Source organism: Vanacampus margaritifer, chromosome 18 (assembly GCF_051991255.1).
Source record: "Vanacampus margaritifer isolate UIUO_Vmar chromosome 18, RoL_Vmar_1.0, whole genome shotgun sequence".
NCBI classification, from domain to species: Eukaryota; Metazoa; Chordata; class Actinopteri; order Syngnathiformes; family Syngnathidae; genus Vanacampus; species Vanacampus margaritifer.
The window spans coordinates 12,740,485-12,755,934 of NC_135449.1; the positions used below are offsets into that span (position 1 = coordinate 12,740,485).

Below are 15,450 nucleotides of genomic sequence, written 5' to 3' on the forward strand. Positions count from 1 at the left end.
CAAAGGGCGAATACAACTAAAACCAAAATTGTAAAAATTATATTGAACTTTTGTACTTAGAACTCAGACTCAAAAACATAGACTTGTTCATTAAAGGGCCTACGGGCCATAGGTGAGTGAGACTGTGATCAATGTAATAAATGGTTATTTATGGCTACCCTTCAATTAACTGGCGAGTGGTTGCCAGCCAATTACACATAGACAAACGATAATTCAGAGTGTTCAATTAACCTAGCATGTATTTTTTCATTTTTTTATGTGTGAGGAAACCGGAGCCAGAGATGCAAACTCCACACAGGAAGGTTGGGGCCTGGAATTGAACCTGCGACCTCTGAAATGTAAGGTAGATTCACACCATAACACCACATTTGATTGTAATATGGATAAAATGCAATAATTGACAAATGATTGCACCTGATTTTGTCTCAGAACAGTTTTCTGAATTTGTCAAAATTGACCTTTGGATGATTGATTGATTGAACATATAAACATTAGACATACAAAAACAAGAATTAAAAGTTGTTTCATTAGTGGCCTCATTTTTGCAGTATTAAATTAGAATGGATGGATAAAATTACATTATGCACTTTGACAAATGGGAGTAGAGTCTACAATAAAAGATTTGATACATAAGCTACTGTAAACTACTGTACTGTATTTTAATACAGTTCAAGCACCGTACATTTTAAATTGAAACTATTCAAAACCAATGGGATTACAATTTGATTTGGATGGGACAGCTCAATTCAACAGCGTATGATGCAGTTTCTAGTTAAATCATTCTACAATATAAATTAACTTGTCAGTATTAGCTAGTGATGGTAAACTGAAGCATCAGGAAGCAATGAGGCCTTCCATCCAACTGGTTCGCTCCTGGGCCGAAGCATCATGAGGCTTCATTTGTTCTATTGCGCCTTCATGTGGAAAAGAAATGTCATGACAAACAGTGATTAAAATGATACCATGGATTTGATGGGGTTAAAAGGGCAGGGAGTTGTGATGTGAATGAATGTGCGTGTGGTACTTGAAAGAATGATTGCTTTATTTTCGACATTGACATATCAACAAGGAACAAGACACACCTTTCATTCATTTTTATTGAGGAAAACTAGTATTTCCAAAGTTTTTGGCTTTAAACGGTTTCTTATTTCAGATAGGATTTCTCCTGCTTTTGAAAATAGTCTTTCGCAAGGGACGGATGAGGCCGGGGTACAGCGAGAGGTTATTGCTAGTTTGTAAAGGTTTGGGTAGACATGTTTGTGCAGCTCACAGTAGTTTTTTGCGTGGGTGAGAGAAGCCCAAAATTGTGTTGAAACCAAAATGTTTGTCTTTTCAAATGCGAAAATTTCTTTGTGCCTGCAGGCCTTTGTGTTCCTGTTGATGCTAAACAAGAAGACATCCTGCTTATGTTGGGTTCCCCCAGGTAAGTGTGGACCTCCACAGTCGCATCTGCGGTCTCACTCTGGGTCCTCCTCTGCATGACTGTGTGGTCCAATCGCCGCCACAGTTTGTCACCTAAGACACAACAGACAGACTAACAGCCAACAGGCAGTTCTGGCTGCCCATCGTAGAGATGGGAGCAAAAGAATGCCTTATCCCACAATAATGCACTGCCGCTCATTTCCTATTTCTTAATTAACACCATTAGAATGTATCGAATATTACCTTGCGCCACAGGCTGGGAAGCTTCTGATGTGTCCGGTTGTGTTGATGAAGATGATGGGTTGGAGGAGGAGGAGGAGGAAGATAACCTGTGCCGGATCACTGTCGCACATTCAGCTGTGAGCCTCCTCTCAGCCTCTTGTGCTTTATGGGGGCTAAAGAGTGTTCTCTTGGTACCCAAGTTCTTTAGAACATAGTTTACACTTCACCTTTTGAAATATCAGCAAGTAGAAGAAAGACATTAAAACGAGGGATACACTGTGTTGTCACAATAATTTACAATATATATATATTCACACTGGTTATCATTTGTACCTTTTTAGGAGGGATCTGCTCAAAATGATCCCAGACAGGGGATGTTCTCTTCTTTTTCGTTGTGGACTGGACGGTGCGTCCATTGCAACATAAATCCGATTGAATTGAGGTTTGAAGATGCGAGTTGGGTGTGTCAGTGTCACCTGTGAGCTCATTGTCGTCTCGGTGCGCCATTTTATCGGCGCCCTCATGGGAAGTTCTCTCAAGCCTCAGGACTGACACACAAAATGGCCGACTTCAAATCCTGGAAAGGGACTCAGAGACAGAACAAAGGTTAAATCATTTTCACACCTACGAATGAGTTATCAGAGATGCAGGGAAAAAATAAAAAAAATTTTTTTTTTAAACAATTATTACTCATTCAACTATAAAAAGCAGAGCTGATTAAAAAAAAATATATGGATAGTGGCCTGTAGTTATCATCTAGACCTCTATATCTTTCCGCTTAACAGGAACAATTTGATCTAACAGATTAGCATCAGAAGACCCCTGCTATTCACACACACACAAAAGATTGCAACCAGATGTTGCTTGTCCCAAAAAATGTCACGGCTTGAGAAGGGAGGACCCAGATGCAGTGAGGAAGGCGAGCCACGGCAGGGATGCGGATAACTTTGATTTAATGTGGCGATAAACGCAAACACAAAATCGCGCACACAGGCGGACAAAAGCAAACACAAACTCACGCACACAGGCGGATAGCAAACAAACTCAAAATCACGCACACAGGCGGACGAAAAACAAACAAACTCACGCGCACAGGCGGATCACAAACAAACTCAAAAGCACGCACAGTGGCGGCAAAAGGTAAGTCATGGGCAGCAGGAGAAACACTCGCAAGACGAGCACAGTCGGGTCAAGAGAGCGGCGTCTCGGAGCAATCACCCGACACTCCTTGCTGTGTCCATCAGGCTTTTATTGAGGTCTGATTGCATGATGGGCAGCAGGTGTGTATGGTGGGTGGAGCCCACCAGCTGACCCAAATCATCACAAAAAATTACACCCTATTACCTCCTAAAACAATAGTACACTCCCCCATCCCCCCAGACCTGTCTCTTAACTCTTTCACTGCCAGACGTTTTCAGAAACGGGATGTCGCCAGTGCCAGCCGATTTAAGCATTTTGACTGATCTTTCAAGGTCCACAGAAAATGTTGTGTTTGGACTATGGAAACACACATACTACCAAATGAAAGATTGAACTCTCATCTTTCATCAGAAAAAAAAGTTTGTTTCTACCTTATTCCGTTCTTCAGTAATCAACAATAGAAAATGGTTAGTTTCACCGAAATGCTCTGTTTTGAAACAAAAAGCGGAGAAAAAGAGCTTTTTGTGAAACGATGTTATTTCATGCACTAGTGAATTGTACACTTCTTTTTGTCCATGAATGATGCCACAAACACCTAAATAGTGCTTTACTTCTGTAATACACGACCACCAACAATGAAAAAGTGTTTTTAGATTGCAAAATACGTTTATTTCCATTCAACAGTTTAACAATTTGACAAAACAATTTCGCAAACTATTTACAAATGTGTGCAACTGTGGTACTATTTACAATTATGTGGATGTTTCAAATACAGTTTTTCTTTTTGTAACACTGCTGTTGGAATTTTTTTCTATATTAATATAAACTCAAGTTAATAATCTGACTCCAATTTGTGACCTTACCAAACTATCACCCATCCAACAATAGCGTGCTCGTTCTGCAATAGAAAGGTATCAGGAAGCCGGCATTTTCACACACGAGTGGATTTATTCCTAACACTCAAATCTAATACAAAACAGCTGGGGTCCCGGGTCCCTATCAATACAATTCTATACGTCTCTGTCTCAAGCAGCCGACGTAGTCTCATCCGAGTTGCCCCAGTGAATAGTTATACTACACAGTATTTAAATGACACAGAAACAAAGGCATCCTGACATTATTCTATTGGCTACGTGTTTTCTGCAGTTTAACTTTAGCTTGCTTTTCATTGGCCGATCTTCATCCGCAGCGTCACTGGATGGCTTCTCCTGTTTTGTACTTCCCCCCCCCCCCCCCCCCCCCCCGGTGTAAAACAAATGTGATTTACAACATACTTTGAGCTTATCGCGGCTCTGCATCTCCCCTTGCAATTAGCATCCTTTGTTCTGAAACATTCCATTCCTGCAACCCCCACTTGCATCACACATCCTGTATTTCACCCCCATTCACACAAACTCTTATATTCCTTTACTGCCCTGCGTGCAAGGAGACGGAGCAGGATTTGCACAACAGATACGTTTCACTTCGATTGTCTGTTTCGCGTGCAGACGTTACACTTTCTTGACGGCTTTTTTTTCCGGGGAATAGCAAGTAGCAGACTGTACCCACTCCTCCGATGAATATGCATTGGACTCGGGGTACTCTTCGTCGTCCGATTGAACGTCCGCCTGTGCAGAAGTGCTCGGTTGTGCTCCGCGTTTTCCGGTGTTAGCATCGCTAGCCGGTGAGGCTTTATTACGTGGTCATAGCCGCCGCGTCAACGCTTCCAACTTCGGCGTCAACGCTTCCAACTTCGGCGTCAACCTCGGAGCCACCATCATCATCATCACTGTGCTCTTTAGCATTGGTCGATGAGCTGCTTGCAACCGGTCGCCATTGTTCGCTTCCTCAGCCATCTAGCTCCGCCTCACGTCTTCTACTGCCGCGTCAACGCTTCCAATCTCGGAATCACCATCATCATCATCGATGATGATCATCGTCGTCATCAATGTGCTCTTTAGCACTGGTCGATGCTTTTCGTCTTTGAAAAAAATGCTCACGCGTGAGCTGCTTGCAACCGGTCGCCATTTTCGCTTCCCATCCCCAGCCATTTTCGCTTCCCATCCCCAGCCATTGTCCCCTCTAGCTCCGCCTCACGTCTTCTGCTGACGCCTACCCAATCTTGTCAAAAAAGAGTCATCGCTGCCATCTAGGGGCCAAAAATAGTCATTAGGCTAACGAGATCTGCTTGAAACTTTCACCACAGCTCCGTAGGTTTTTACTAAACGTCATTTAACGTTTTTGGCAGTAAAATAGTTAATAAACATACAAGAGATTAGTGAATTCAGGCATTTTCTTCACATTTATTCACGACATTGCCGGACAGGAGAAAATGGCAGCCACCCGCGCACATCTTGTATCTCTCAACTGTAAAGTTCCTCCCCCCGCTTGCTGGCAATATCCCTTGTCCTCCAAAATGTTACCTCCCAAAGTCACATGACTACGCCCCCATTGGTCACTATGATGTCTCAATACATTTGCTTAGTAGGAATTTAAAGTGACAGAGAATCTATACTGAGTAAATCAAAGCAATTTTGTCCAATTCTAAATAGTTATAACAAATCGAAACAGTTATAATTAAATTGAAAGAAATATCCTGTTTCAGTACCCAAGTTCTTTAGAACAAAGTTTACACTTCACCTTTTGAAATATCAGCAAGTAGAAGAAAGACATTAAAACGAGGGATACACTGTGTTGTCACAATAATTTACAATATATATTCACACTGGTTATTATAATTTCTACCTTTTTAGAAGAGATCTGCTCAAAATGATCCCAGACAGGGGATGTTCTCTTCTTTTTCGTTGTGGACTGGACGGTGCGTCTATTGCAACACAAATCCGATTGAATTGAGTTTTGAAGATGCGAGTTGGGTGTGTCAGTGTCACCTGTGAGCTCATTGTCGTCTCGGTGCGCCATTTTATTTCGAATCACCCGCGAAACTATGTGTTGGCGATGACGTAGGAATCAATCAACCAATTTGTGCTTTGGCTACTCGCGCGGTTCAGCAACTGCATGAACTCGCATGTTGAGATTTTTCAATATTTTTTCATTCTGAATATTTTGGAGGAGGTGATTTTTCATTTATCCATATTTGAAATATTTTCATAGGATTCTAAATTTGGCTTAAACATATTTTGTATTGCCGCAAAAACAAAAAAAAAACAGAAATCTAACTTGTTTGAAAAATAATAATTGTTAATATACTACTTGGGATTTTTTTTTCCTTGTAAAAAATAATGACTTTTTCTTAAAAAAAAAAAAAAGGCATTTTTTTAAAATATTTTCAAATTTGCTGTTTTTTTTTTTAACCCAATCATATTTATTGTATTTTCATACATTTGGAATGTCCATTAATAGGGGATCATCAATGATTTGCAGATTGCAATGAGTCGTCACCATGGTGTTTGATTGAAGACCCACCCACCACACCTGTGTGCTAATTGCGCACACAGGTGTCAGGCATTTGTCCTCTGTGATTGGTCGTCAGCCTCCTTAAAGTGCTTGCGAGCAGTTTGTCCTTTACGGCTGCCGTGCGTTGCTTGCGCTTCTTGATCGTTTGTCATGATGTTGACTCACCTATTTGCGGTTCTGCTCTGCTGCGCGGTGGCTCTGCCAGGCTTTGTGGTGACACAAATGGTGACGTGCGGCGAGGACAGCGTGAAGGCAGCGGCTGGCATGGCCGTCCAGCACATCAACGGGAGGCACAAGCACGGGTTCAAGTTCAGGCTGCAGGAGGTCCAGAGCAGCAGTTACCAACAGGTTAGCGCTTAGCATGATGATAGTTTATATTCCTTTACTGGTAAAACAACATTCATTTGTTGTTTAAAAAAAAAAATACTAATTTCAAATGCCAACACATATTGACCATGCTTTTTGTTGTAGCAATGCTAACATTTAGCCACCTAGCATGGTTAGTGGCACAAATGGCATCTTCAAGAGTGACTCATGAGAGGCGCATGTTGATGGTGAGAAGGTAAAAAGTGTCTTAACACCCTCATGACTCTCTTTTTGTCTTTCAGTTTTCCGGCGGTTGCCACATCGACGTGAACGTGAAGCTTGTGCAGACCAAATGTCACTTCAGCAACCCCAAACCTGCCAACGAATGTCAACTGTGGCGGCTGGACGAACGGGTGAATATTCTTTCGGTCTCAAGTCGACAGCTGCTTCTGATGATGACTTGTAAGTGTTTGTTTGTTTGTTTGTTTTCTGTTTCCAGGGCGCAGTGGCTACCTGCAGTGTTGAATTCTGGGTGATGTGGGGCGTGGCCAAAATCACCAAATACGAATGCACCACCAGACCAGGTCATCACACACTCCATGTCAGCTTGTTTGAGTAGTTGGACTGGCCATCTGGCATGTCAGGCAGATGCCTGGTGGGCCAGCATCTTGTGGTTGAAGTGATGCTATTTTTTCCCTCTTTTCCTCCAAGAGCCCGGCCCACCATTTTTAGCTGGTGAAGCACTTGTGTAATCCGTTTTCAATAGATGGCCAACTGAACTAGTCTGCATCTGTGGTAGCTGGGAGTCGTGTCTCTTTTTTTTTTTAAATTTTAATCTTCAGAATGGAAGTTAGTCTTGTAGCCAATGTCAATTGTATCCATTATTTTCACACCATAGCAACTAAACATGGCTGTTAAGTAAATTTTTGGTGCTGTAAAAATCAAATGCACACAATTCCTAAAACAAACAGGAACAAAGTAAAAAGCAGCATTAATTTACATGTTGCTTGTCTTTTGGCTAGTGACCAAATGTGCCACCTGTGTGCAGAACTGGCTGACAAGGAGCTGCTGATGATTTGTCCCTCCTGCCCAGAGTTGTTGCCTCTGGACAACCCGACGGGCGTAAGCGCCGTGCAGGAGGCGATGCTCAAGTTCAACCGGGAGAGTGACTACCACAATTACTTCACCCTGATGGAAGTGGCTCAGCTCACCGCTGCGGTAAGGACTCTCTTTTCTTTTTTCTTTTTTTTTTAATTTAAACCTCTCACGCATTTTGACTTCATTGACCACCTCGTCTTCAGGACAACGTAAACATCGGCACCATCACCCGTCTGAAGTTTGCCCTGGTGGAGACAACGTGTCCCCGACAGTCCAAGCACATGTTTGCCACCTGCACGCCTCGCTGCCCCGACCGAGCTGTGAGTTAGCTTAGCTTGTTGCCATTTTTTTTTCCAAGTAATCTGACATGTTGTCTTTTGAAGAATCATGTCTTTTTTTACCTTTTTTTTTTTTTTAACCTGTAAAAAAATGAAGAATCATGTCTATTGCCAAGCGTCCTATTACAACTCTCACGGACAAGTGGGAGAACTGGACTGTGAAACGTACCCACCAAAAGTAAGTCTTGAGCAAAAGCGCACCATGGACTCGTACGCGCTGAGTGCCTCATTGTTCATCTGGGGTTCTCCACAGAATTCCGAGCCCCTCCCGGCTGGCGAGCCGGAGCCCGTCTGCAGGCCGTTATTCCACCAGAGTTCGGAAGCTTGCGTTTGCAAGGCCAAGCTGAGAAATCCTCAGCCGTCCATCCACCACATTTGTCCCTTCCCGCAAAAAATTGCTGCTCCTCTTCTGTGATCACATGATTGAAGGTCTTCTTTTCAAACATGGCTGCCATTTGGGCTTTGACAGTAAGCTGTCATGCTAAGAACTGGGTCCGGATTGGGATAAGTCCCCCCCCCTTATACTATATGGGGGGGCAAATCTGTTTCTATAAAGCTTTGGTACTTTCCCTCATTTTAAAATATGACACTCAACATTTTTTTCCCCCCTTCAGTTTGAGACGTATTGAGGTACTTAAAACTATTGTCATGTAATGACTAAATTTAAAACAATATAGCAGTTAAAATCCAAAGAATAAAGATATTTTAAAAGTGGCTAAAGGAGAGGATTGCCAAATTAATGGAAGGTGGTTTCAGAGGGAGGGACCAGCAAGTGAAAAGGCTCAATCACCTCTGCTGACCTGAGGCAGGTGCGTCGGTGGAGATCAGAGGTAATGTGGGCTAAGACTATTTCAAGATTGGAAGAATCTGCTAGAATTATAAATAAATAAATCTGAATTATAGCTGCTATGACTCCAGCTGACCACCAGATGTCACCGGTACGATCTATCTTATGGGGCTTTGAAACTTCGACTCTTTTTCCAAATCAATCAGCCGAAAGCCTCAAAAAATTCACAAGGCTTCATTGTCCCATCTCTAGATAGATTGTACCGGTGACATCTGGTGGTCAGCTGGAGTCATAGCAGCTATAATCTTCAAAGTGATTCGCCTGATTGATTTATATTCCAACACAACACCAGTACATTCAGTCTTACATTTGTGTCTGTCTAATGATCATCAGGTACACATGGAAGTGTTGCAATATTTTGACACTGTACCAGGACTATGGCTCAATGTGATGTCCTGTTACTCATTCGATTTTTATGAACATGAGTGTGCGCTGTGAAGCCAGATGACAAGTATTTCAACATCAGTCTTTGGGAGATGTGACTGAGGGTCTTGGAGAAGCGCTTATAGCAACTCGGTGGAAAATACTTGGGTCAAGCCTGTATCTTCTACACACGATTTAAAAATAATGCATAATTGGAAACTTTAAATGCATCATTGTGGGAGTACTTTTGTTGGAAACATACCGAATAACTAACTCTTCCAGGTGAACATAAAGTGAAGCAAATATCTACATGAGGGAATTGTGCTTGTGCTACAGTGAAAATAAAGCAAATACCAGTATGTACATGAGGGAATTGTGCTTGTGCCCAACTTTTTTCTGTTTTACAAGTTCTTATTCAAGAACAATATTTGCTCTATTGTGTTCGTTTGGTATCTCCTTTTGACAGCTGACACCGCGCCAAAAGGTTTGAATCAGTTACGTAATTTCCGGTATCTCATTAGCGCACATAAAGCCGCATACGTCATCAGCACGTGATCACGGAGGTTTCATCGGGGCTTTTGATACATTGTTTCGAGCAGTCCGTCTCACTCGGCTGACACATGCTCCGGAGTCTCAGTGTCAAACGTCCCATCTCTAGTTAAAATACTATTTTTCAAATTTCATTTTTTCCGTTCTGTCTTCAATTCCGCTTATCCGAGGTCGGGTCGCGGGGGCAGCAGCTTTAGCAGGGAAGCCCAGACTTCCCTCTCCCCAGCCACTTCAGCCAGCTCCTCCTCCGGGATCCCAAGGCGTTGAAGGATGAAGGATTCTTACTATTTGCGTGTTCATGTCGTTGATTAACAAAACATACAATGAGATCTGTGAAAAGAGATATTTCCTCAAGGTTTTATTTTCAAAAGCTTTTGAAACAGACAGAGAGCGGCCAAACGCCGCCATTGTTCTTCCCCATGTGTCGTTTCTTCCTCCGCTCGTCACTAATATCCGTCCATCCTAGAAGTTCCTCCCCTCTCTCTGCTCTCCTCCCAGACAGTCACATGATACCTCAATACAAGTCACCAAATGCTCCCCCTTCTCTTTTTCCCCCTCTAGTCACAAGATGTTACACAGAGATCAGATAAGAGTTGACGTTTTTCAGAGGAGACCTGCTGGCTGGTTGTAAAACACAAAGGGATCTAATTAACACATTCGCCTTCCCCCATCTCATATGTTCTGTAGGAGAGAACAAAGAATCAACCCCTTCACATCATTTGAATTCTCACACAAAACTATACTGAGTAAATCAAAGCAATTTTGTCCAATTCTAAATAGTATATAACTAAATCAAAACAGTTATAATTAAATTGAAACAGAATATTTACTTCAGCGTTCCCAGGCCAGCCGAGAGACGTAGTCTCTCCAGCGTGTCCTGGGTCGTCCCTGGGGCCTCCCGCCGGTAGGACATGCCCGGAGCTTCTCATTCTATCTCTAAGGGAGAGCCCGGCTACCCTCCGGAGGAAACTCATTTCGGCCGCTTGTATCCGGGATCCTGTTCTTTCGGTCATGACCCACAGCTCATGACCATAGGTGAGGGCAGGAATGTAGGTCGACCGGTAAATCGAGAGCTTTGCCTTTCGGCTCAGCTCCTTCTTCACCACAACGGACCGATACAGCGTCCGCATCACTGCAGACGCTGCACCGATCCGCCTGTCGATCTCCCGCTCTAATCTACCCTCACTCGTGAACAAGACCCTAAAATACTTGAACTCCTCCACTTGGGGCAGGATCTCATCCCCGACCCGGAGAGGGCACTCCACCCTTTTCTGACTGAGGACCATGGTCTCGGATTTGGGGGTGCTGATCCTCATCCCAACCGCTGGAGATCACGGCTTGAAGAAGCCAACAGCACCACATCATCTGAAAAAAGCAGAGATGCAATGTTTGGGGCCACTAAACCGGACCCCCTCAACGCTTTGGCAACGCTTAGAAATTCTGTCCATAAAAGTTATGAACAGAATCGGTGACAAAGGGCAACCTTGGCGGAGTCCAACCCTCACAGGAAACAAATTCGACTGACAATGTGGACCCAAAGTTAGTTAGTAAGGCCAAAGTTATCTTAGATAAGCGCTAGCTCAGCCACAAATCAAGTGAGGGCAAGCACAATAGATTCGATTTGTTAGAATAGATGGATGGAATTACATTATGCACTTTGACGTGGGAGTATACATACTGTAGAAGTACATGGGGTATATTACATTTTAAGCACAGTACATTTAAGTGAAACTCTTTATATAGCACTTTAAAACAAAAACAGGATTACAAGAGGCCATTATGCAGATTCTCATTGAATCCTACAATGTGAATTGTCAAGTTAAAAAGCGTATTTGTAGCTTTTGCCATGGAACCACTCCAAAACCCAAGCTTAATTTGTGACAAAGCAGATAACGAGAATGAAGCACTTGCAATATTTTACTCCTCTAGATCAGAGGTCCCCAACCCTGGTCCTCAGGGACCGGTATCCAGCCTGTTTTCTATGCCTCCCACAGCCAACACAGGTGATTCATATCAACAGCTAATCAGCAATCTCTGGAGAAGGCTGATAATGATCTCCACCTGTGTTGGCTGTGGGAGGCATGGAAAACAGGCTGGATACCGGTCCCTGAGGACCAGGGTTGGGGACCTCTGCTCTAGATGGTGCTCTTGGTTTAAATAGAAAGACTAGTGCAATGGAAATTCATTAAATGCTTAGCTTTAAAGAAAGAGTGCCATCTCACGAATAAAAAAAACAAGTGCTTCATGAAGTGTCATTTGTCCATCACTAGCAGACAGAGCTACATCTTTTAATCAGGCCAATAAATGACAGGTTCAAGCTATAAAGATACATTTGTGTACAGAGTTACTCGCAGCTTTCATCCTTTGAAGTACTTAAAACACAGTCATACTTTTAATTTCTTTATTTTCCAGACAGATGAAACATAGCAAACTGTACAATCAAACCTTCACAAAAACAGCTCGCCAGCCACCAACATCATCCATTTTGTCATTGTGGTAGCTGCTCATGTTGCTGGGGGGTAGAATCTCACTCTGTTGGTCGTTCATGCTAATGTTGTAGCGTTGTTGGTCAAGGACATTCTGTTGGACGTTGCTCATGTTACCATGCTGTTGGTTGACATTCAGTTGGCTGCTGCTCATGTAGCTATGCTGCTGCTGGATGTTGCTTACTCGGTCATCCTGTTCCACTTTAGCTTCACACAAAATAATCCACATTAGTTGCTATTCAAATTAAGTAGTACAACACTGGAAATGAATATAAAAATAAAAATAAAGGTGGACTGTAACATTTATGTCAAACAACTGCCATCTTAAATTTAGGTCGGTGACTGGCAGATGGGTGATAGAGCTTCTATGGTGACGAAATGTCAAGAAAGTTAGTTTAGACCAGGGGTGGGCAAACTTTTTGACTTGCGGGCCACAATGGGTTTGAAATTTTGACAGATGGGCCGGACCAGGAGCATTTGGACCTCATAGCACAGTAAAAACACACAGATAAATGTACAAGCCAATTTACATAGTGTGCACTTAGGACTGCGTTTTTCAAATGTGCAAAATCCACATATTTATAACAGCTTTTCCAATAGCTTCATTTTTATCGTTTTAGCTCAACTTTTGCTGTGTTTTTATGCTTTGTAAAGTGACCTTGGGTGTTGAAGGAATTATAGATTACTATATTACGTGTAATCTTTGCGTGTTCCAAATAATTTCATTGACATCTAATGAAGAAGTTTTCTTTGCAAAACATTTATTTAGAAGCTTCTAAAGACACAGTCAGGACACCCACATCTGAATGCAATACACAATAGCTTTGAGGGTACGAAGATCAAATAAAGTTCACAAAATCACCATCCCACTGTATTCTTTTAAACACTCATGATTATATCACATCTATATGCCTATAAGTAAATTCAAAAACAGTAAAACCACAAATTGAAAATGTTAAATGTCTTCAGTGTTCTGAAAGGTGCTGTTTTTAAATGAAATGTATTATTATTATAAAATAGCCCTAATCCAGGTAGTACGTTTGCCTCAATGAATATGCGGCATTTACACACTATTTGGCAAAGTGGGAGGAGAAATGTAAATAGATTATAATAGCCCATACACTGTGATCTGTCAAACCTGGTGACTGCATCTATTATTAATAGATTTCAATTCAAGGCGTAAAGTTAAAGAATTTTTTTCCATTGGCCCACCCATTTTTAACCCGGGCCCACAGTACGTGTGACACATGCGGCTGCATGATAGCCGCTGCTGCCTGTCACACGCTGAGGACAAAGCGCGTACATCCAATCCGTCTCTGACCACTTTTCCATCTCCGTGGGGGACGCATAGCACACGGTGTTTGTGCAGCAGCTCAAAAAGAAGCCAAAAGCCAACGAGGAAACGCTCATAGAAGTGCTCGACGCACGCCCCGGGGATGTATTCACCAATATCAACAGTCTCCTGCATGCGCGCTCCTCACCTTGCCCATGACAACATGTAGAAAGACTATCTTCAGCTGTTAAAAGGATCAAAACACGCAACAGTGCCACAATGTTGACTGATAGACTGAACTCTTTGTCCCTGCTTTCTTTCAAAAAAGAATTGACCGATTCTCTGGACTATCAGGACATTATTGCTGTGTTCAACACAAAACCGTGCCGTCTCCTGCTGTAAATGTCCAAATCCAGGAAGAATTATATTTTTTGAATCAGTTATCTTGAGTTAAGCTTACTGCCATTCTCCCGTTTATTTTAATAAATTGCAAACGTTGTTATGAATGTACCCTGCGTATCTTTCTGTCCCCTTTCTGTGCGTAAACGAGCTTATCAGTGAGACCCCGACCCAGTGATCATATTTTCCGGGTGTGTAGAAGTTATATAGTCTAGTATAGTCTTTGGTATGACCCGGCCGGGAACTGAACCCAGGACCTCCCAGTCTCAGGGCAGACACTCTAACCACTCGACCACTGAGCTGAACAAAAAAAAAAAAAGTTTTTTTTTTTTTCTAGCCTTATTGGATAAGTTCGGCGGGCCGGATTGAAACGCATAACGGGCCGTATTTGGCCCGCAGGCCGGGATTTGCCCATGTCTGGTTTAGACCATTTGCCTTCTTTTTTTTGTAAATACCTTGTAAAATCTCATTTCCATTTAGCCATGTGAAAATACAGCCTAAAACTTGGAAAGGGTTGTTACCCTGAATAGTCTCACCATTATGTTGTAGTTTTAACACAAAAGCAAAAGCCTGGACAAGTTCAGAAACCTGCTGAAGTGAATCATCATTGAGGAAGACATCTGTAGCAAATAAATCAAGTCTTAAATCACAAACATACTTAAATTGATCAAACATTCTGACTCGACATACCTTTTTTAAACAAAGCATTGAACTCAACTTGTTTAACATCAACTGGAACACAAAGTCCTGCAGACACACATACAATTTTCAGCTTTTGGAACACAAACAATTTGGTTAAAAAAATTGGGTTTCCCAAAAAACAACATCTATTTACCTGTGTCCATTAAAAGCACATGCTCCAGAACAACCAAGAGCCAAAGAGCAGCCATTGCTTCAAATATACAAATATACAAATATAACAGACAACGTGAGCTTTTATAAAAGGTGGCAAGTGACCATGGCTGCTCCTAATTAGCTCTTATTCTACTAATTAACACCTGCCGTACAACTCCAACCTAAATACTTTTTTTTTTTTTAATGTCACCTTAGATTAATATGGATTCAAATCCATGTTAAACCCCTTTTGAACTTGATAAAAATTTGGAAAGAAATTGAAAAATGTACAACTATATATTCTCAGTGAAGATAGATGGATAGTGGAAGGAAGAGCTTTTTCTTCCGCGTGTTCGTTTTCTTTCGGGAAGTGAGAATGTTGGTTATCCGAATGCAGGCTGGAGATCGATGAACAGTCACTTCGAAGCTTTTATTTCTACAGAATATTCCGGACACAAACGAGTTTACAGAACACAGCTGCAGCTTCTCGCAAGTGTGTAGTTATAGCGAACTCACAGCATTCTTATACTATCTTGAAAGGCAGTATCCCAAAACCCCCAAACCCCCAGGAAACAGCCCCCAGCCATGACAGCATTCAATACACATGACGACAGCCGGAAGTAGATAAGACTTTTACAGCATATCATCCAATACACATTGACTTCAACCACAGACACTGGCCCATTGATGTGGACACACAGATGAGGTCCTTCAGACACAACAACACGAGCAGATATTGCGACAGCACTTACAAAGACACATCCACAGATAAAAGTTCTA

The 15,450-nt window shown here is 42.2% G+C and overlaps 2 protein-coding genes and 1 long non-coding RNA gene across 4 annotated transcripts; 1 reads left to right on the forward strand and 2 right to left on the reverse strand.

Moving 5' to 3' along the window:
• Window positions 1-1,199: 1,199 nt before the first annotated feature.
• Window positions 1,200-2,294, reverse strand: LOC144037920 (uncharacterized). The gene is made up of 3 exons (XR_013289115.1): window positions 1,978-2,294; window positions 1,666-1,871; window positions 1,200-1,515 (listed from the first exon to the last, which is right to left on the reverse strand). It is a non-coding gene; the product is annotated as an uncharacterized LOC144037920 (long non-coding RNA).
• A 3,980-nt stretch (window positions 2,295-6,274) lies between these two features.
• LOC144038471 (antihemorrhagic factor cHLP-B-like) lies at window positions 6,275-8,633 on the forward strand. The gene is made up of 7 exons (XM_077551008.1): window positions 6,275-6,525; window positions 6,786-6,896; window positions 6,983-7,067; window positions 7,532-7,701; window positions 7,785-7,901; window positions 8,017-8,097; window positions 8,173-8,633. The coding sequence occupies exons 1-7, from the start codon at window positions 6,328-6,330 to the stop codon at window positions 8,332-8,334; spliced, it is 924 nt and encodes a 307-aa protein (XP_077407134.1). The 5' UTR covers window positions 6,275-6,327; the 3' UTR covers window positions 8,335-8,633.
• Window positions 8,634-12,065: 3,432 nt separating this feature from the next.
• On the reverse strand, window positions 12,066-14,814 carry LOC144038684 (uncharacterized). 2 transcript variants are annotated; one of them, XM_077551356.1, is made up of 4 exons: window positions 14,672-14,814; window positions 14,527-14,583; window positions 14,373-14,456; window positions 12,066-12,371 (listed from the first exon to the last, which is right to left on the reverse strand). In XM_077551356.1, the coding sequence occupies exons 1-4, from the start codon at window positions 14,724-14,726 to the stop codon at window positions 12,118-12,120; spliced, it is 450 nt and encodes a 149-aa protein (XP_077407482.1). In that variant the 5' UTR covers window positions 14,727-14,814; the 3' UTR covers window positions 12,066-12,117. The 2 variants fall into 2 exon arrangements, 1 of the variants encoding a protein (XP_077407482.1); XR_013289267.1 differs by lacking the exon at window positions 14,373-14,456.
• Window positions 14,815-15,450: the final 636 nt, after the last annotated feature.

Coding starts and splice junctions, on each gene's coding strand:
- LOC144038684 (XM_077551356.1), bottom strand. CDS start 14,726: ATGGCTGCTCTTTGGCTCTTGGTTGTTCTGGAGCATGTGCTTTTAATG. Junction 14,584..14,671: donor TGTGCTTTTAATGGACACAG/GTAAATAGATGT, acceptor GTGTGTCTGCAG/GACTTTGTGTTCCAGTTGAT. Junction 14,457..14,526: donor CAATGCTTTGTTTAAAAAAG/GTATGTCGAGTC, acceptor TATTTGCTACAG/ATGTCTTCCTCAATGATGAT.
- LOC144038471 (XM_077551008.1), top strand. CDS start 6,328: ATGATGTTGACTCACCTATTTGCGGTTCTGCTCTGCTGCGCGGTGGCT. Junction 6,897..6,982: donor TGTGGCGGCTGGACGAACGG/GTGAATATTCTT, acceptor TTCTGTTTCCAG/GGCGCAGTGGCTACCTGCAG. Junction 7,068..7,531: donor CGAATGCACCACCAGACCAG/GTCATCACACAC, acceptor ACCTGTGTGCAG/AACTGGCTGACAAGGAGCTG.